The 22,738-nt window shown below is 41.8% G+C and overlaps 1 protein-coding gene across 2 annotated transcripts in view; it reads right to left on the reverse strand.

Annotated features, from left to right (window-relative positions):
* The window catches only part of atp2b1b (ATPase plasma membrane Ca2+ transporting 1b), a 49,781-nt gene that overhangs the window by 12,421 nt on the left and 14,622 nt on the right, over positions 1 to 22,738 (reverse strand). Inside the window, exons 3-5 of one of the 2 annotated variants that reach the window (XM_031833124.1) lie at positions 21,504 to 21,623; positions 20,933 to 21,362; positions 5,101 to 5,298 (exon numbers count right to left, since the gene is read on the reverse strand). In XM_031833124.1, coding sequence (XP_031688984.1) covers positions 5,101 to 5,298; positions 20,933 to 21,131 — 397 coding nt within the window. In that variant the 5' untranslated portion in view covers positions 21,132 to 21,362; positions 21,504 to 21,623. The remainder of the gene's footprint in view (positions 1 to 5,100; positions 5,299 to 20,932; positions 21,363 to 21,503; positions 21,624 to 22,738) is intronic. The other variant, XM_020492312.2, reaches the window with a different exon arrangement.

Genomic DNA, 22,738 nt, shown 5'->3' on the forward strand with positions numbered 1-22,738 from the left:
GAGGACAAGTAGCTAATTCATTCTGATGACATTGACAATTTTGTCTTTGGTAGCATGGCCATTACCCAAAGGATCCCACAGAAAGTATCCTACAATGATTATAAAACAGGAAGTACACTGCGACCGACTACTGCCACTGAAATCCTTTGTGGAATGGGATTATGGATCGATTGAAGTGTATCAGTTTCAGAGTGAACCCCTTTATGATTAGATAATAGGCAGGATACTCACACTTTGTACCAAGCAGTATCTCTTTCTATCAACAAAGTCAGAGACTTGTGATGATACCCAGGAAGACACAGAAACAAAGTGCCGTCTGAAATGAGATCTGCTTGTTTTGCAATGAAATACTAACTATCCGTCCAATTGCAGGTAACCAATTACCTGCAACTGCACAAACCAGACGCATGTATTACTGCATGCATGAAGTTTACAGTTACAAAGTAGCAACAATCAGATCTTTTGGTATTTGATTGAGTAAATATGAATCACCTGGTGATTAATCAATTAAAGCAGGTATTCCCAAACTGGGGTACCCCCAGGGGTACGCGCAATGCCGTGGGGGGTACGCCAAATAAAAATGTGATTCACATTTTCAAACAGTACATTTATATTTTCCAACGGGGCTATACATTTGGGTGATGTTTCTTTCTCGCCTGAGTAGCCTTCTTTCACTGGCAAAAATGAAATGAAACCATCTAGTGTTCAGCAAAATAATAACACAATGTCAAATACAACTAGCCTAATCAAATAATTAACATCCAATCACATTAACTGTTACTCTGTCTCGGTAAACCTTCACTCTTGCGCAGACATTTAGAAACAAAACATGACCATTTGAAAAATAAGCCACAGGAGTTTATTGAGCGAGAATAAAGAGAAGTAAGACATGTGTAAAAGCAACAGATACCATTAATAAGAAGGGGCTAGATGCTGAGTGTAACGAATGTCGTCGGGAGAAGGAGAAGAGGACCAAGGTGCAGCGTGGTAAGTATTCATAATACGTTTAATAAATACCAACACTTGAACAAAAACAACAAATGAACAGTTCTGCAAGGTGCAATACACAAAACAACTACCCACAAAACCCTTGTTGGGCAAGAGCTACCTAAGTATAGTTCTCAATCAGAGACAACGACAGACTGTCCCTAATTGAGAACCATACCCGGCCAAAACCAACGACATACAAAAACATAGAAAAAGGAACATAGAATGCCCACCCTACTCACACCCTGGCCTAACCAAAATAGAGAATAAAAGCCTCTCTATGGCCAGGGCGTGACAGTACCCCCCCCCCCCAAAAAAAAGTGCGGACTCCGGCCGCAAAACCTGACTTTAAAGTGGAGGGTCCTGGTGGGCCTTCCTTACGGCGGAGGCTCGGGTGCGGGCCCCGGACTGAAGACCCTTGTAGAGGACGCCACTGGACTGAGGGGTGCCTTTGGACTGATGGGCTGCGACTCTGGCGGCTCCGGAGTGAAGGGCGACTCTGGCGGCTCCGGAGTGAAGGGCGACTCTGGCGGCTCCGGAGTGAAGGGCGACTCTGGCGGCTCCGGAGTGAAGGGCGACTCTGGCGGCTCCGGAGTGAAGGGCGACTCTGGCGGCTCCGGAGTGAAGGGCGACTCTGGGGGCTCCGGAGTGAAGGGCGACTCTGGCGGCTCCGGAGTGAAGGGCGACTCTGGGGGCTCCGGAGTGAAGGGCGACTCTGGGGGCTCCGGAGTGAAGGGCGACTCTGGGGGCTCCGGAGTGAAGGGCGACTCTGGGGGCTCCGGAGTGAAGTGAAGGGCGACTCTGGGGGCTCCGGAGTGAAGTGAAGGGCGACTCTGGGGGCTCCGGAGTGAAGTGAAGGGCGACTCTGGGGGCTCCGGAGTGAAGTGAAGGGCGACTCTGGGGGCTCCGGAGTGAAGGGCGACTCTGGGGGCTCCGGAGTGAAGGGCGACTCTGGGGGCTCCGGAGTGAAGGGCGACTCTGGGGGCTCCGGAGTGAAGGGCGACTCTGGGGGCTCCGGAGTGAAGGGCGACTCTGGGGGCTCCGGAGTGAAGGGCGACTCTGGGGGCTCCGGAGTGAAGGGCGACTCTGGGGGCTCCGGAGTGAAGGGCGACTCTGGGGGCTCCGGAGTGAAGGGCGACTCTGGGGGCTCCGGAGTGAAGGGCGACTCTGGGGGCTCCGGAGTGAAGGGCGACTCTGGGGGCTCCGGAGTGAAGGGCGACTCTGGCGGCTCCGGAGTGAAGGGCGGCTCTGGCGGCTCCGGACAGACGGGCGGCTCTGGCGGCTCCGGACAGGAGGGGAGACATACAGGCGGCCCTCTCCTTGGCCGAGGCACCGGATGCGCTGGGCCGTAGAGGTGCACTGGAGGTCTCGAGCAACGAGCCTGCACAACCTGTCCTGGCTGGATACCCCCTGTAGCCCGGCAAGTGCGGAGAGTTGGAACAGGCCGCACTGGGCTGTGCTGGCGAACCGGGGACACCGTGCGTAGGTCTGGTGCCGTATAACCCGGGCCAAGGACACTCACTGGAGACCAGATGCGCTGAGCTGGCATCATCCCTCCTGGCTCGATGCCCACTCTAGCCCGGCCGATTCGAGGAGCCGCGATGTAGCGCACCGGGCTATGCGTGCGCACTGGGGACACCGTGAGCTTCACCGCATAACACGGTGCCTGCCCGTTCACTCTCTCGCCACGGTAAGCACGGGGAGTTGGCTCAGGCCTCCTACCTGACTCCGTCAATCTCCCCGTGTGCCCCCGCCAATCAAAAAAAGTTCTGGGGCTGCCCCTCGTGCACGTTACCTCGAGCCAATTCCTCGTAGTGTTGCCGCGCCGCTCTAGCTGCCTCCAGCTCCTCTTACTCTCCCGGCTGTGCTCAGGGTCCGTTGCCGTCCAATATTTCCTCCCATGTCCAGGAGTCCATTACACGCTGATTGGTCCTTTGGTGGTGGGTAGTTCTGTAACGAATGTCGTCGGGAGAAGGAGAAGAGGACCAAGATGCAGCGTGGTAACTATTCATAATACGTTTAATAAATACGAACACTTGAACAAAACAACAAACGAACAGTTCTGCAAGGTGCAATACACAAAACAGAAAACAACTACCCACAAAACCCTTGTTGGGCAAGAGCTACCTAAGTATGGTTCTCAATCAGAGACAAGGGACAGACAGCTGTCCCTGATTGAGAACCATACCCGGCCAAAACCAACGACATACAAATACATAGAAAAAGGAAGATAGAATGCCCACCCTAGTCACACCCTGGCCTAACCAAAATAGAGAATAAAAGCCTCTCTATGGCCAGGGCGTGACACTGAGCTACCGAGTGGCTAGGACAGGCAAGCCTCATACTATTGTGGAGGACTTACTTCTTCCTGCTGCCGCAGATATGGCTGGGACAATGCATATCAAAAAACTATACAGACAATGTCTTCATCAAACAACACTGTTTCACAATGCATCAATGACATGACAGGAGATGTTTCGAAAAACAACTACTCCTTCGCATACAAGCCAGTGAATTATATGCGTTACAGCTGGATGAGTCAACAGACGTGGCAGGCCTGGCACAGCTCCTGGTATATGTCCGTTACGTTTATGGTGGGTCAATTAAGGAAGACATCCTCTTCCACAAACCACTGGAAACCAGGACAACAGGAGAGGATATTTGGACAGCTTTGTGATATCAAATGGACTTTGGTGGTCAGGATGTGTTGGTATCTGTACTGATGGCGCAAAAGCCATGACAGGGAGACATAGTGGAGTGGTAACGTGAGTGCAAGCAGTTGCTCCAGACGCCACTTGGGTACACTGCAACATCCACCGAGAGGCTCTTGCTGCCAAGGGAATGCCTGACAGTTTGAAATACATTTTGGACACTACAATTGTAAATAACTTTGTTAAAGCAAGGCCTTTGAACTCTTGTGTATTTTCTGCACTATGCAATGATATGTGCAGCGACCATGTAATGCTTTTACAACATACAGAAATGCTTTGGTTATCAAGGGGGAAAGTATTGACACGTTTTTTAAATTGAGAGACAAGCTTAAAGTTTTCTTTACTGACCATAATTTTCACTTGTCTGACCGCTTGCATGATGACGAGTTTCTCACACGACTGGCCTATCTGGTTGATGTTTTTTCTCGCCTGAATGATCTGAATCTAGGATTACAGGGACTCTCCGCAACTATATTCAATGTGCGGGACAAAATTGAGGCTAAGAGCTCTTTTCTGTCTGCATTAACAAGGACAACACACAGGTCTTTCCATCATTGTATTTTTTCTGTGTGGTTATGAACTCAAGCTTACGAACAATGTCAAATCTGATATAGCGAAGCACCTGAGTGAGCTGGGTGTGCAATTACCCAGGTACTTTCCCGAAACAGAGGACATAAACAACTGGATTCGTTATCCCTTTCATGCCCTGCCTCCAGTCCACTTACTGATATCTGAACAAGAGACCCTCATCGAAATTGCAACAAGCAGTTCTGTGAAAATGTAATTTAATCAGAAGCCACTGCCAGATTTCTGGATAGGGCTGCGTTCAGAGTTTCTTGCCTTGGCAAATCGCGCTGTTAAGACACTGATGCCCATTGCAACCACATACCTATGTGAGAGTGGATTCCTCGGCCCTCACTAGCATGAAAACTAAACAGGCACAGGCTGTGTGTGGAAATGTATTTAAGACAGACTCTCTACAATAAAATCCAACATTGCAGAGTTATGTGCATCCTTTCAAGCACACCCTTCTCATTAACCCGTGTTGAGTTATTTACAATTTTCAAATAACAAATAAGGTTTCATATGTAAGATGGCTAAATAAAGAGCATAATTATTGATTATTATTATATTATTATTTGTGCCCTGGTCCTATAAGAGCTCTTTGTCACTTCCCATGAGCCGGATTGTGACAAAAACTCACACTCATTCTTATGTTTATTAATAAATGTATTGCGTGTGTGTGGCGGGCTTACAATGATGGCAAAAAACAACATTTGAGAGTGCGCTGACCCTGGTGGTAGAGGGGGTTCGCAGCTGGATGTTGAATGTTTGAAGGGGTGCAAGTTTGGGAAGCACTGCATTAGAGGACATGGTATTTCAAATAAGAGTAGATACTTACTTTCTCTTTCGGCATCTGGAGGTCTATAAAAAGAAAGGCCTAATGAAATGATGGCTGCCACTTCTAGGATAATTAGTGTCACATCTTGCAACGCTTCCCACACTAACTGAAGAAATGTTTTTGGCTTTTTTGGAGGTATTACGTTCTGTCCAAACTCCTCTTTCCTCCTGGCGATGTCGTCAGCATGCCCTCCTAACCCTAGAGACGAAAGGAGGGAAAGGAATTATTAACAACTGTATGGCATTTTGTATTGTCTAGAATTCATATAGTATCAGATACAGATATAGGATCTTAATCTGAACCATCATAATACTGCAGCAACAGGAAAGGTGAATTATTATGTGAAATATTATTGGACATTTTCGTAGGGACAAAACAAACTTCAGAAGCCTTTTTAAACGTCTGCATTGCAGGAAAGATCTGCAACAGGATGATAATCTGTACATGCATCCCAAAATGAATAGAAAAATAGTGTTACTCTCCCCCTGCTTGACCTCCCATTTCTGAGCAAAGTAATGCAGACTTGTCTGTTTGAACTTTTCATTATGTTCACACACTGAACAGCAGAAACAGAACCTGTCAAGAACGGTTAGAGTTGTTTGTTTTTGGAGGCTTTCTAACCTGAAGCTTTAGACCTTTGTGGTGGCTCTGCATGGGCTGTGTTTATGACTAAACCTGACAAAAGGTCGGAGGACCATGAACACGGCCCATGGAATGTTACATCACAAGGGTCTTTAGAACAGGCTAGGCAAATCAATGCCATTCAAAGCCCTCATCTGCCCTCAAACAACATGCTAGACTCAAAAGTATGTTAAATAGCACTGGCATGTGCAAAAAGACCACTCAAAATACTTGCAGTAAGATGTATCTTTTTTTTTACATTGTCCATGACGGCAATACTATGCAGATACTGTGCAGATACTGTGCAGATACCATGCAGATACCATGCAGATACCAAGCAGATACCATGCAGATACCATGCAGATACCAACAGTCAGTATGGGATCCTGTTTAATGATGCACCTGCGACCTGCAATATTCCAATATCTTTGGTAAGATTTTGGTTATTTTGCAGACAGAAAGTGTCACACCAAAACCACACCAAAACCTTTTTGATGGACACATGTATTCTCGCTGAAAGGTGCTTCATAATGCAACCAGATCTGAGATTGTATTGGCTGTACTTTTCTTTACATTTAATCATTGATTTAAAAGAAAATTATGACAAAGACATACATTTCCATTAGGTGATTCTGCCTCTGCCCCTCTGATACAGAAAGCAAACTGATCTAATCTCTGAGCCAAATGGACAGGCAAAAGAAGTCAAACAACAAACTCGGTTTACTCCTCTTATACTGTATTCTCGTTAGATTTGATAGAGATCTCTAGTGCTTCTATGACAATAACAAAATAAAAGGGACAAGAGCCGGCAGCCTTATCTATCAACATAGTATACCTAAAAAGTAATGGTCAGTGACACCAATGTGGTGTGTGTGTGAAACAAAGACATCTGCAGTTTTTCAATCATGCCATGTCAAATTTAGCAATGCAAAATAATAAGCATGGCTGCTTGTGGGCACACAACTTCAACCAGCTAGTGGGGAGAGATGGTCTGCAATCCTTTGCCTTGATGACAGCTTTGCAAACTTGGCATTTCCTCAACCAGCTTCATGATGTAGTCACCTGGAATGCATTTCACTTAACAGTTGTGCTTTCTTCAAAGTTAATTTGTGGAATTTCTTTCCTTCTTAATGCTTTTGAGCCAATCAGTTTTGTGGTGACAAGGTAGGGGGTTATACCGAAGATAGCCCTATTTGGTAAAAGACCAAGTCCATATTATGGCAAGAATAGCTCAAATAAGCAAAGAGAAATGACACTCCATCATTACTTTAAGACATGAAGGTCAGTCAATATGGAACATTTCAAGAAATTGCAGCCCAAATAAATGCTTCACAGAGTGCAAGTAACAGACACATCTGAACATCAACTGTTCAGAGGAGACTGTGAATCAGGCCTTCATGGTTGAATTGCTGCAAAGAATCCACTACTAAAGGACACCAATAAAAAGAAGAGACTTGATTGGCCAAGAAACACGAGCAATGGACATTAGACTGGTGGAAGTCTGTCCTTTGGTCTGAGTCCAAACTTTAGATTTTTGGTTCTAACCGCCGTGTCTTTGTGAGACGCAGAGTAGGTGAAAGGATGAGCATGTACATTTCCCACCGTAAAACAAGGAGGAGGAGGTGTTATGGTGTGGGGTGTTTTGCTGGTGACACTGTCTGCGACTTATTTAGAATTCAAGGCACACTTAACCACCATGGCTACCAAAGCATTCTGCAGTGATACACCATCCCATCTAGCTTGGGCTTAGTGGGACTATCATTTGTTTTTCAACAGGACATTGACCCAACACACCTCCAGGCTGTGTAAGGGCTATTTTACCAAGAAGGAGAGTGATAGAGTGCTGCATCAGATGACCTGGCCTCCACAATCCCCCGACCTCAACCAAATTGAGATGGTTTGGGATGAGTCGGACTGCATAGTGAAGGAAAAGCAGCCAACAAGCGCTCAGCACATTCCAGGTGAAGCTGGTTAAGAGATTTCAAAGAGTGTGCAAAGCTGTCATCAAGGCAAAGGGTGGATATTTGAAGAATCTCAAATATAAAATATATTTTGATTTGTTCAACACTTTTTTGGTTACTACATTATTCCATATGTGTTATTCCATAGTTTTGATGTCTTCACTATTATTCTACAATGTAGAAAATATTTTTTTAAATAAAGAAAAACCTTTGAATGAGTAGGTGTTCAAAAACCTTTGACCGGTAGTGTAGAAATGCAGAATTTTCACATATGTTGCTGTTGGGGTGGTGCTGGAGATGATGAATATGAAACATTTTGAAATTTCCCTTTAACCTTTCTAATGATATATTTTTATGTCACAACTCCAGAAATATGACCCTACTAGAATATCAATTAACTTTGTTTCTGGAAAATGAATGCTCAGCTTCTGTTGCGTGTGGCATTGCACATACCGCTAGCAACATTTTAGCCACAGACTGTTATGTGCGAACTGTCTAGTCATTTTATAAATGTGCAATGAGCATAAAATTACACATTTATATAAAGAATTGGCAACTCGTTCTCATTCTGATAAAAAAAGCATTGTCTTATGTGTACAGGTAGGCCCCTTGATTTCAACATCTAAACAAAGTGGACAGGCTAGCATGCTGTTCTAACAGTTGGAGATGGACAGGAGGGTGTGTTCATAACAGGTAAACTGTTCAACCTTGTTAGCCAGTAAATAGATCCAAGTTGGCTAGACTTAAAATATGAAATGTATCTGGTTACTCACTACAATGTGAGCTTGTGCTTGAAAGGTTGTTTATGAGACCTGTGTTATTTTTCTATAATGCTTGTTACAAGAAGTTGGTCATGTTTAGTGGGGATGTGCATTGTGCATGGTTCTGGTATTTATTTTGACAAAAAGGGCATTTCATTGACAAACTTGGAAGCCAGATCAGTGATTATTGCGAAATAGCTGGTTAAACTATTTTGATAAAATAGTTACATTTTTAGTGGGTCCTATGGTGGTGGAAGGCTTATATTAAGCCTAGGTATAATATTACAAGCCCTAAATTCATTAGATTATTGCTGTTTGAAATGCAGTGCCTTGTGGTTTAATTGTATTTTGAGAAAAGAAAAACAAGATCATGAATCACCGATGGGATTGAGAAAAAAAACAGAAATATGATTTTTACGCCATATCACCCTACTTTGAACTAATATTATGAGGCATGACCTATCTTGAATTCCCCCTGGAGAGCGGATGACTCTATCGTTATCACTACAGTATGGGTCAAATGGCTGCTTGTGTGACTCCAGGCAGCCTGCATCGAGAGCAGCCTAGGCCTTCTCTGACCTCAGTTGAGTTTGTATGCTTATTCTCTCAAAGCAATTTTGCTTCTTCTGACACTTAAAGGTTAGAATCCAACTCAGGGGAAAAGCACCTGCGGTTCTGCTTCAACCTATCACTGAATAATGCTAGACATACAGGCTTTGATCTGCCACATCTTTCAAAAATGAACAAAAAGGAGCAATAAAAATGTTACACAAGCATGAGAGATTAGTCCTGAAGCAAGCAATCAACTGCCATGCTCGGCGTTTAAGGTGAGGGAGATTACACAAGGTAAATCAATCTGCGCCCACAGGTCGCCATTGAGTTATATTGCAGTGGCGCAGCAGTGCATCTTTATGTGTCGGTCGAATGGATTTTCCTATGTAGTCAAGCTGCGTGTGACATTTTAATGCTCTATGTATGTCAATCATGTCTCAGTTGGTGGGTCAGAAATGGTGCGTGACGACAAAATGCTAAAGTTGTTTATTGAGTGTGCATGAGAAGGCCATTGTGAATGAATAAATAATGCCTGGCAAATGTCAAAGGACAGAATGTGACACTGCATGGAAAGCCCTGTCCTCATGGAACACCAAGGAACTTGGGCTCCAAACAGGCTCCAAAACTTGGGCTCCAAAACACCTATACATATTAGAAACAAAAATTGTTTTAAGTGAGATGTAGACATTGGTGTGAAGCCAAAACAGAAAGGAAATTCACATGAGGACCACAATTCCAACTCCACCCATGCTCTACCAAGGTTTTCTAGTACACAGCTTTGACCTACTACAGTAGCCCATGTTGGTCTATTGCACTTCAAACAATGGGTAGGCAGGTTGATTAGGATTCAAACCTTCGCAATCAGCCTAATTCATACTCTTAGAAGAGGTGATCACACAATAATGTGATTTGTATTGGATTCTTTACACACTACACACTACATTCCACTACCTTTTCAAACTTTTTTTAATTATATGAAATTAAGTTTGCTTTTATACTTACAAGACCATCATGCTTGATTGAGCGAGCTGTTTTGACTCTATTTCATTCACCGTTACTTTAGCAAAACATGTGTTTGAGAAATAAATATTTCATAACATCTTTATTTGGTCAGTATGTGCCCAACATAACAACAGGTGGTGGTGTGTTGGACACATTTATTCATGCAGTGCCTTCTGAAAGTATTCATACCCTTTGACCTATTCCACATGATGTTGCGTTATAGCCTGAATTCAAAATGGCTAAAACTATACTTTTTTATCACCGATCTACAGTGCCTTGCAAAAGTATTCACCCCCCTTTTTTCCTATTTCGTTGCATTACAACCTGTCATTTCAATAGATTTGTATTTGTATTTCATGTAATGGACATACACAAAATATTCCAAATTGTTGAAGTGAAATGAAAAAATAAAACTTGTTTCAAAAAATTTGAAAAACTAAAAAAGGGAAAAGTGGTGTGTGCATATGTATTCATCCCTTTGCTATGAAGCCCCTAAATAAGATCTGGTGAAACCAATTACCTTCAGAAGTCACATAATTACTTAAGTAAAGTCCACCTGTGTACAAACTAAGTGTCACATGATCTGTCACATGATCTTAGTATATATACACACCTGTTCTGAAAGGCGCCAGATTCTGGAACACCACCAAGCAAGTGGCACCATGAAGACCAAGGAGCTCTCCAAATAGTTCAAGGACAAAGGAGAAGTACAGATCAGGATTGGGTTATAAAAAAATACCTGAAACTTTGAACATCCACGGAGCAGCATTAAATCCATTATTAAAAATGAAAAGAATATGGCACCACAACAAACCTGTCAAGAGAGGACCGCGCACCAAAACTCACGGACCAGGCAAGGAGGGCATTAATCAGAGGCAACAAAGAGACCAAAGATAACCCGGAAGGCGCTGCAAAGCTCCACAGAGGAGATTGAAGATTGGAGTATCTGTCCATAGGTCCACTTAGCTGGGATTTATGGAAGAGTGGCCAGAAAAAAGCCACTGCTTGAAGAAAAAAATAAGCGTGTTTGGTGTACGCTAAACGGCATGTGGGAGACTCCCCAAACATATGGAAGAAGGTACTCTGGTCAGTTGAGACTAAAATTGAGCTTTTTGGCCAAATTGAGCTTTTTGCAAACCCAACACCTCTCATCACCCGAAGAACACCAGGGACTGGGAAACTGGTCAGAAGTGAAGGAATGATGGATGGCGTTAAATACAGGGAAATACTTGAGGCAAACCTGTTTCAGCCTTCCAGAGATTTGAGACTGGGACGGAGGTTCACCTTCCAGCAGGACAATGACCCTAAGCATACTGCTAAAACATTTAAATGATATGGAATGGCCTAGTCAAAGCCCAGAACTCAATCCAATTGAGAATCTGTGGTATGACTTAAAGATTGCTGTACACTAGCGGAACCCATCCAACTTGAAGGCGCTGCCTTGAAGAATGGGCAAAAATCCCAGTGGCTAGATGTGCCAAGCTTATAGAGACATACCCCAAGAGACTTGCAGCTGTAATTGCTGCAATAGATTGCTATACAAAGTATTGACTTTAGGGGGGGGGTGAATAGATATGCACACTCAAGTTCATTTTTTTTGTCTTATTTCTTGTTTGTTTCACAAGAAACAATATTTTGCATCTTCAAAGATGTAAATCAAATTATTCAACCCCCCCCAAAACATTTTAATTTCAGGTTGTAAGGCAACAAAATAGGAAAAATGCCAAGGGAGGTGAATACTTTCGCAAGCCACTGTACACACAATAGCCCATAATGACAAAGTGAAAACATGCATTAGACATTTTTGAAAATGTATTGAAAATGAAATACAGAAATATCTCAGGCACAGCTCATCACCCGTCTAACACCATCCCTACCATAAAGCATGGTGGTGGCAGCATCATGCTATGGGGATCCTTAAACAGCAGCAGGGACTGGGAGACTGGTAAGGATAGAAGGAACAATTAATGGAGCCAAATACAGGCAAATCCTTGCTGTTCACCGCCGCTCCCCATTATCTTAACATAGCTTGAGAAAATCTGCAAAGAAGTATGGGAGAAAATCCCCAAATCCAGATGTACAAAGCTGATACAGACATAACTAAATGACTCAAAGCTGTAATCGCCGCCAAAGGTGCTTCTACAGGGTATTGACTCAGGGGTGTGAATACTTATGTAAATGGGATATTTCTGTATTTAATTCTCAATGAATTTGAATAAAAATCTAAAAACATGTTGTCACTGTATAATTATGGGGTATTATTTGTAGATGGGTGAGAATTTCTTTTTTATTAATCAATTTTGAATTCAGGCTGTAACACAACAAAATGTGGAATAAGTCAAGGGGTGTGAATACTTTATGAAGGCACTGTATATAGAGGTCTATACAGCCTGTCTGCATGCCTGATTTCTGTAACTGTTAGCTTACCTGTGTAATATTGACAAAAGCTCAGAAACACTTGATTTGCAAACATGGTCCTGTTTAATCAATTGCTGTGCTGATCGATAGGCAGTTCATTACATATGTCATTACCTTCGTGGTCAAATAGCTCTTACACAGCCTGGAGGTGTGTTGGGTCATTGTCTTGTTGAAAAACAAAGGATAGTCCCACTAAACGCAAACCAGATGGGATGGCGTATCGCTGTAGAATGCTGTGGTAGCCATGCTGATTAAGTGTGCCTTGAATTCTAAATAAATCACGAGCAGTGTCACCAGCAAAGCACCCCCACGACATCACACCTCATCCTCCATGCTTCACGGTGGGAACCACATATGCGGAGATCATCCATTCACCCACACCGCACATTTGGGCTCATCAGACCAAAGGACAAATTTCCACCTGTGTAATATCCATTGCTAGTGTTTCTTGGCCCAAGCAAGTTTCTTATTATTGTTGGTGTCCTTTAGTAGTGGTTTCTTTGCAGCAAATCAACCATGAAGGCCTGATTCTCACAGTCTCGACAGATGATGTTGAGGTGTGTCTGTTACTTGAACTCTGTGAAGCATTTATTTGGGCTGCAATTTCTGAGGCTGTTAACTCTAATGAACTTATCCTCTGCAGCAGAGGTAACTCTGGATCTTTCTTCCCTGTGGCAGTCCTCACGAGAGCCAGTTTCATCATAGCCCTGGATGGTTTTTGCAACTGCACTTGAAGAAACTTCCAAAGTTCTTGACATTTTCTGTATTGACTGACCTTCATGTCTTAAAGTAATTATGGACTGTCGTTTCTCTTTGCTTATTTGAGCTTTTCTTGTCATAATATGGACTTGGTCTTTTACCAAATAGGGCTATCGTCTGTATACCACCCCTACCTTGTCACAACACAACGGATTGGCTCAAATGCATTAAGATGGAAATAAATGCCACAAATTAACTGTCATCGAGACAAAGGGTGACTACTTTTAAGAATCTCAAATATAAAATATATTTTGATTTGTTTAACACTTTTTCGGTTACTACATCATTCCATGTGTGTTATTTCATAGCTTTGATGTTTTCACTAATATTCTACAATGTAAAAAAAAGTACAAATAAATGACCCTTGAATGAGTAGGTGTGTCTAAACTTTTGACTGGTACTGTATATATATACATTTTTACATACACATTATTTTAATAACAGGACACTGTAAAGTCCATTATTCCTCTGAAGAGTATGCATTAGGGTGTTTGAGAAGGTTTGAATCCTATGCAACCTGCATACACATTGAAGTACAGTAGACCAACATAGCTACTGTAGTAGGTCAAAGCAGTGTACTGGAAAACCTTGGTAGAGCATGGGTGGAGTAGGCATTTCTTATTTTAAAACGGCATTATACAACATTTCTACATGCAAAGGCAGACTTCTTGGGGGGAACCAGAAGTCTGTCATTGCCAGTGCTTTTGTAACCTTTAATTTAGCCTCTGCCAAAAAGTCTGTCCCTTAATGCCACAGGTGGTGTCTTTGGGATAACTGCAAGGGTTGCTGGTTTAAACCCTGGTCTGCTGGCTGTTGCCCTCTAATAGCTCAAATCAGTTTTGAACTAACTATAAAAATGTGTAGAATATACCATGGATAGTCAAAAGTAATTGTCTGCAATTTTCAGAAGGTGAATAGCTCAATTGATTGTGAGAGTCTTTTTTGTAAAATATGACTACATTCCCATTGAAAGCAAAGTAAAATACAATGGTTTTAAGTCAGTGACTTTTGAAGGTTGTATAACTCAGCCATAGAAACTACAGTTTATTTCTAGCCTAAAGCACGGCAGAGGTATGCAGAGGTATAATCCGGGTTTGGAGGGGCATTAGCCCCCTGCCCCCTACCCCTAGCACGATGCACCACTGGAATAGAGTTAGCCAGCTTGTAGTCCTAAAACGGGGAAATGAGTTACCTCTGGTTTGTTCAGCCATCCATATGTGAAAAATGAATGGGGAGAGAAGAGGGTTTTGGGATAAACCACGTAAATAAGGTCTGATTTTAACACATTTTGTTCTATGAGATAATATCAATCAGTTAACATGACACCTTTATAAATTATGAAGCCTTCATGTGCTTTATGTGCTTTTTTTATAGCATAAATGCTTCAACATTTACAAAAAGTTACGTTAGCTGGTGAAGATGATCTCATAGAACAAAACATATAAGATCTTCTAAGCCTGTGTTTACCACAGACCTTATTTTTGGCGTTTATCCAAAAACACTGCAAAATTCCATTCATTTCCCCATAGGCTTTGTCCAACGAACCATGGAGGAATTTGTGCCCACATAAAGGGCAAGTACAGCATCCAGATCGAAGCTGTAAATACAATCAAGACGATTAAATGGCAGAGTTGTTAGTTTGACAATGTTGGTCATCTCACATTTGGATTAAAATGGCAAGACAGGAGAAGGAGTATACTGGAATTGAATCTGAATGTTCAGAACTGGCAAGCATGCATTTGCACAACCACACTGTATACATGTGCATTTTCTTTCTCAGCTACAGTTTGAGTTGTGTCCTGTCTCAGTGAAATATGGCTAGCTCTTACTGTAGCTTGGACTATGGAGTAGCTAGGTTGTGTTGCAAAAGCCCATTGCATGCATTGTAAGGCAGCAGCATGACAATTTCCGCAAAGTTTGGTGTGGGTTTTGAACTGATGTACTATACCTAGCTAGCAAGCCAGCTAGCTATGTTTTGTGGAAAAATTTAGGACTGGCATTTGGATCTGAGCTAGCTATTATTACCTAGCTTCTGTGTCAATGTCAGCTGTTGTTGTCTGGCTCTAGCTAGCTAAATTATTATTTGCGTAAAAACCTACCATTAAAAAATATAGCTAGTTACCCTTCTTTGCCTGTTCATTGGCTAGCTAGCTTTCAGCTGACTGGTGTTAACTAACTTGGCTATCTAGGCTAGCTGCTGGACTTTGGACAAGCAAGCTAACGTTAGCCAGGTAATATTATCTAGCTAGCTAATAATTGATAAACCACCATATAGCTAGCTATCTTCAGTAGCCTAGGTTTTTTGTCAACCACTTCTTATGATGTTGCAGCAGCAGCTGTGTTTTTGCCAAGCAACTGAGTTACTGGACCCGGTATTGGAACATTGGACTTTGCTTGAAAAGGATGTTAGCATTGTCAGAAATACTACAAAAAAGGTAGCACATCGTTGGTTCTAAATGGACAGAAAATAGCATGTAAGAGCAATAAATTATACATTTAAAAAAATTATTACACCTACAAACTCAGTCAATCCAACATTTCTTAAGTCCAATGGTCACATTATGGATGCATTAGTCTCGTTTTAATCCGATGTCTAGAATTTGAGGTGATGCTAATGACCCTGTTAAAATTCTGGTATGTGGCTTCCGGTAAAGGCCGGACAGCTCATGACGAGAGGCAGGGAGTGTGTTGACTTGCGAATTTTCATCAATATTGGTGACATATTGGCTTAGATGTGATGGTAGGGAGATTTGAATTTAACATTTAGCTTCAACCAATGCCATATTAATAGCAGGTGTGCAGCTATTGCTCCCATAATAATAGCAGGTGTGCAGGTCAAGTGTACAGTCGTGGCCAAAAGTTGAGAATGACATAAATATAAATTTTCAAAGTTTGCTGCTTCAGTGTCTTTAGATATTTTTGTCAGATGTTACTATGGAATACTGAAGTATAATTACAAGCATTTCATAAGTGTCAAAGGCTTTTATTAACAATTACATGAAGTTGATGCAAAGAGTCAATATTTGCAGTGTTGACCCTTCTTTTTCAAGACCTCTGCAATCCGCCCTGGCATGCTGTCAATTAACTTCTGGGCCACATCCTGACTGATGGCAGCCCATTCTTGCATAATCAATGCTTGGAGTTTGTCAGAATTTGTGGGGTTTTGTTTGTCCACCCACCTCTTGAGGATTGACCACAAATTCTCAATGGGATTAAGGTCTGGGGAGTTTCCTGGCCATGGACCCAAAATAGCGATGTTTTGTTCCCTGAGCCACTTAGTTATCACTTTGCCTTATGGCAAAGTGCTCCATCATGTTGGAAAAGGCATTGTTCGTCACCAAACTGTTCCTGGATGGTTGGGAGAAGATGCTCAAGGAGGATGTGTTGGTAGCATTCTTTATTCATGGCTGTGTTCTTAGGAAAAATTGTGAGTGAGCCCACTCCCTTGGCTGAGAAGCAACCCCACACATGAATGGTCTCAGGATGCTTTACTGTTGGCATGACACAGGACTGGTGGTAGCGCTCACCTTGTCTTCTCCGGACAAGCTTTTTTCCGGATGCCCCAAACAATCGGAAATGGGATTCATCAGAGAAAATTACTTTACCCCAGTCCTCAGCAGTCCAATCCCTGTACCTTTAGCAGAATATAAGTCTCTCCCTGATGTTTTTCCTGTAGAGAAGTGGCTTCTTTGCTGCCCTTCTTGACACCAGGCCATCCTCCAAAAGTCTTTGCCTCACTGTGCGTGCAGATGCACTTACACCTGCCTGCTGCCATTCCTGAGCAAACTCTGTACTGGTGGTGCCCCGATCCCGCAGCTGAATCAACTTTAGGAGACAGTCCTGGCGCTTGCTGGACTTTCTTGGGCGCCCTGAAGCCTTCTTCACAACAATTGAACCGCTCTCCTTGAAGTTCTTGATGATCCGATAAATGGTTGATTTAGGTGCAATCTTACTGGCAGCAATATCCTTGCCTGTGAAGCACTTTTTGTGCAAAGCAATGATGATGGCACATGTTTCCTTGCAGGTAACCATGATTGACAGAGGAAGAACAATGATTCCAAGCACCACCCTCCTTTTGAAGCTTCCAGTCTGTCATTCAAACTCAATCAGCATGACAGAGTGATCTCCAGCCTTGTACTTGTCAACCCTCACACTTGTGTTAACGAGAGAATCACTGACATGGTGGCAGAGCTGAAATGCAGTGGAAATGTTTTTGGGGGATTCAGTTCATTTGCAGGGCAAAGAGGGACTTTGCAATTAATTGTAATTCATCTGATCACTCTTCATAACTTTCTGGAGTATATGCAAATTGCCATCAAACAAACTGAGGCAGCAGACTTTGTGAAAATTAATATTTGTGTCATTCTCAAAACTTTTGGCCACGACTGTACACTGTATTTCAGCTCCCTTTTTTATTCTTAAAAACATAAATCAACATACCCATTATGGGATGGGAACAAATTATGGGATATGGAGGTGATAGTATAAGATATTGAAGCTGATTAAAATACAAATACTTTAGAGTTAAACTCTCTTTTTTATTTTGTCATCATACATGCTAATATCAGCATATAGTGGCTGTACCTATGTATGTATACAAACCCAAGAGTGAGTCACATTTCTCCTGGTCCACAGGCTACTGTCAAGGTCAACAAAGCTGGCAAAACTTTGGATGGAAATATATCTTAAGGTAATTTGCTAAGCTAATGTTGGGGGAAGGGGTGGTCATAGGGTGAATCCTGTTAAAGAAAGGGCATGGCTTTGGTTTAATGATCATTCAGACCCTAATGTTCTGTAAACAATAAAGTAAGGGTCTCCTGAGTGGCGTAGCGGTCTAAAATGGCGTCACTACATACAGCCCGGGATCGAACCTGTGTATCACAACCTGCAGTGATTGGGAGAACCATCGGTTGTTGCAAAATTGATGTTTAACACATGAATTTCGCAGAAAAAAAAGTGTATTATAAAAAATTATAATACAATCTTAAACAGGGATGTGTGAGGGAGCATTGTACATTTTTTCTGTTATCCGGAATCACATTCTAAATATAATTCCCTATGAGTTCAACAAAGGTCATCAAAGTGTTTACGCAGAAGCACAACAGGGAAGTAGTAGTCTAGGTGTGCCACAAAGTGGCCTCTGTATTCTGTGTGCAGATAGGAGCAGAGTAGAGCATCAGCACAAGTATATCAAACTGGAAAAAGGTTTATGGCTAATGTGTCAGCCAAACAATATTTAACATCACATCAATCCATCCACATATGGATTTGAAGCTGTTTTCTGTTCCAACAAAATCTGTCTTTCCCATCAGCCTTCAACTGTGAAAAAATATATATGAATAAGCCAATAAACACTACCTTAAAAACGTTTGGGGTCACTTAGAAATGTCCTTGTTTTTGAAAGAAAAGCACATTTTTGGTCCATTTTAAAATAACATCAAATTGACCAGAAATACAGTGTAGACATTGTTAATGTTGTAAATGACTATTGTAGCTGGAAATGGCAGATTTTTAATGGAATATCTACATAGCCGTACATAGGCCCATTATCAGCAACCATCACTCCTGTTTTCCAATAGCACGTTGTGTTAGCCTTTTCAAATGATCAACTTGGATTAGCTAATTGATCATTAGAAAACCCTTTTGCAATTATGTTAGCACAGCTGAAAACTGTCGTGCTGATTAAAGAAGCAATAAAACTGGCCTTCTTTAGACTAGTTGAGTATCTGGAACATCAGCATTTGTGGGTTCGATTACAGGCTCAAAATGGTCAGAAACAAATAACTTTCTTCTGAAACTCATCAGTCTATTCTTGTTCTGAGAAATGAAGGCTATTCCATACGAGAAATTGCCAAGAAACTTAAGATCTCGTACAACGCTGTGTACTATCCCCTTCACAGAACAGAGCAAACTGGCTCTAACCAGAATAGAAAGAGGAGTCGGAGGCCCCAGTGCACAACTGAGCAAGAGTACAAGTACATTAGAGTGTCTAGTTTGAGAAACAGACGCCTCACAAGTCCTCAACTGGCAGCTTCATTAAATAGTACCCGCAAAACACCAGTCTCAACGTCAACAGTGAAGCGGTGACTCCGGGATGCTAGGTAGAGTTGCAAAGAAAAAGCCATATCTCAGACTGGCCAATAAAAAGAAAAGATTAAGATAGGCAAAAGAACACAGACACTGGACAGAGGAAGACTGAAAAAAAGTGTTATGGGGACAGAATAATCTATGTTTAAGGTGTTCAGATCACAAAGAAGAACATTCGTGAGATGCAGAAAAAAAATGTAAAGATGCTGGAGGAGTGCTTGACGCCATCGGTCAAGCATGGTGGAGGCAATGTGATGGTCTGGGGGTGCTTTGGTGTTGGTAAAGTGGGAGATTTGTACATGGTAAAAGGGATCTTGAAGAAGGAAGACTGTCACTCCATTTTGCAACGCCATGCCATACCCTGTGGATGATGGTTAATTGGAGCCAATTATGGTTAATTGGAGCCCCCCTACAACAGGACAATCACCCAAAGTTCAGCTCCAAACTATGCAATAACTATTTAATGAAGACAGTCAGCTGGTATTCTGTCTATAATGGAGTGGCCAGCACAGTCACCGGATCTCAACCCTATTGAGCTGTTGTGGGAGCAGATTGACCATATGGTACGTAAGAAGTGCCCATCAAGCCAATCCAACTTGTGGGAGGTGCTTCAGGAAGCATGGGGTGAAGTCTACCTCAACCAATTGACATATAGAATGCCAAAGGTCTACAAGGCTGTAATTGCTGCAAATTGAGGATTCTTTGACAAAAGCAAAAGTTTGAAGGACACAATTATTATTTCAATTAAAAATCATTATTTATAACCTTCTCAACTTCTTGTCTGTATTTCCTATTAATTTTTCAACTCATTTAATGTATGTTTTTATGGAAAACAAGGACATTTCTAAGTGACCCCAAACTTTTGAACGGTAGTGTATATTGCTAGTAAATGTATATCAATGCATATTTAAATGCTTTATAAAAAGTATACTGTATATTTTTGTATTAGTTGTAATAATTTTAAATGCTTATAAATGTTTTCAAATTAGTGTATTAATATTATGCAGGCCACACTATTCATAATAGTTTTTCACTTAATTCTCCATTTCGAAGTCCAGTCATCCCTACCTCTCCTTGATACCAACACAAGACAAGTCCAGTCTGTCAATGAGTCTTACATATCCAAACCACATGAACACACTTTGACATCTGTCCCCTGAAGCAGCCAAACTGTGTGAAAAGTGTGAGTTATCCCCAAGTGTAGAGAAGTGACAGCCGGGCCCTGCGGAGTGCCTTCCACTCAAAGCCCACACCAGTTTCCCTCAATACAATCAACTCAACAAGACATTGTGCTAAAAGGCATGCATATCTTGAGATTAGTGTAGCAGGAGTAACTCATGACAACTCCAATGGAATCAATGCAGTATCTTAAATCAGTCTACTTTGCTGTTGTAGATGCTAGAATTCTTATTGTATTCAAAATGTAACCATTAACTTTTATTATCAGTCAGGTTTAAGTCAATTTAATTTCAGAATCAACCAGATTAATTAGAATTCAACTCATTAGTTAAATGCATCCATTTCTAAAATTAGGGTTTTTCTTAAATTATAATTCACTGCATTGGAGTTAAGCCTAGCCCTGAAGAGCAATAGGAGTATTGGTGTATCAGGAACCAGACCTGAAAACAGAACAAAAAGACACAAAGCAAGGATGGTCAGCAGCATATTTACCATCAATAGGTGATGTTTTCAGTCTGGTACAGAGTCCTTGGACATCTCCATAACATTCTTGGATTCTAGTTATTCCCTCAGGTCCCCTGAGTTCCATGAGGGAGCGCAGCTCCTTGAGCGAGCAGTTGAAATCTCCAACATCATGGTTGGCCTGTGCATGTCTACCACGCTTCGACTCACGGAACGAGTTGCTGGCCATGTCTCCTCTATAGCTCAAGACTGGTGGAGAGAGGCTTTCCCAAAAAAGGCAAGTCAAATCTTCAGAGGCAAAATCCGGTATTTTCCATAAACTGCTGTTATTTCTCAAGGATGTACGTTGCTTGACTCCATGGAGCGTGAATTGGATAAGAAGACTGACATTTTCATTTGATTCCTGTAAGCCCACTCTCTCATCTTGGCTGTTGGTGTTAAGTCCTCCACAAGGCTACATCTGAAAAAAACAAAACAAAAAACATTGAGTAAAAGGTTTTCCCTTTTTTGTCTAAGGTCTTTCATTTTGACAAACTGGATACTGCATATGGCGAAATGCTGTTCTTTTGCCACATTAATGAAGAATAACATTGAACCTCACCAATTATGTACGCAGATACTCCTGTTGATATTGTCTAACTGTCTGCCAGGGTTGGGGTAGATTCCATTTTCAATTCCAGTCAATTCAGGAAGTACACTGAAATTGTAATTCTCTGCAATGCTTTCCAAAGAGGAATAATTAGAATTAGGTTTACTTTCTAAATTGTAAACCAAACTGCTATCTGCTACTACTCCATATCTTGGGTAGCAAACACAAAGCTAACAGCAACAGATGGAATAGTGAACATCTGCCTTAAAGTAAATATTTGGAGATCTTAGGCAACGTTTATGCCAAGCTTCTGCACAGCCTCTGTGTGCAAAAGCTATGAGGTAGAATTCACCCATAATTCAACAAAGACATGACCATTGTTTTCTAAATATTACATACATAGACTTGTTTATACTGTATTATTGACTGTATGTTTGTTTTACTCCATGTGTAACTCTGTGTCGTTGTATCTGTCGAACTGCTTTGCTTTATCTTGGCCATGTTGCAGTTGTAAATGAGAACTTGTTCTCAACTGGCCTACCTGGTTAAATAAAGGTAAATAAATAATAAATAAAACATTGTTATCCAATGTATATTTGTATTCCAGGTCAATGCTGTAAACTACAATACAATCGAATCACCAGAGTTTTCATTCTCCTGAAATTATGAGGAAATTATTATTGTCTCTAACGGTTATAGCTCTAGACATCCCAACTCAGTCAATCAATTAATACTTTTTGACTCAGTGAACTTGAAGTGAGAGTTATGTTAGGGGCGAGCCCACCTGAAACTCAGACCCACTGGCTAGTACACAAGGTGACAGATGGCTTTAACATGAGGCCCAGGGAGCTGGGAAGGGAATATCTGCCAAGTCCATTTAAGACATGAAATACTAAAATTAGTTCAGCTACATAACAAATGTTGGCCCTAGAATGATTAGCTTTAGGCAAAGTGTACTTCACTTGAAAAATCCCATGAAATTAGGAGAGAAACTGTAGAAAAAACAGAACTCTTTCTAAGGTCAAAGGACAAATAGATGTTGAAGACCCATATGCTCATCCTTACTGACATATCTAGGCCTAGTAGGGCTAATAATAACACACAAGGTGCAACTAATTACAAACACGGTGGGTGTGCTTTGCGGTGAAAATTGTGAAGCCTGAAGACATCGATCCATGGAGTCGATTCAGAGGTCGAGAAAGTCTTGGATTCTAATTAGGGCTGAACAGACAGTGTCTGTGATGGAA

Source organism: Oncorhynchus kisutch, linkage group LG10, assembly GCF_002021735.2.
Source record: "Oncorhynchus kisutch isolate 150728-3 linkage group LG10, Okis_V2, whole genome shotgun sequence".
In the NCBI taxonomy this organism is placed as follows: Eukaryota; Metazoa; Chordata; class Actinopteri; order Salmoniformes; family Salmonidae; genus Oncorhynchus; species Oncorhynchus kisutch.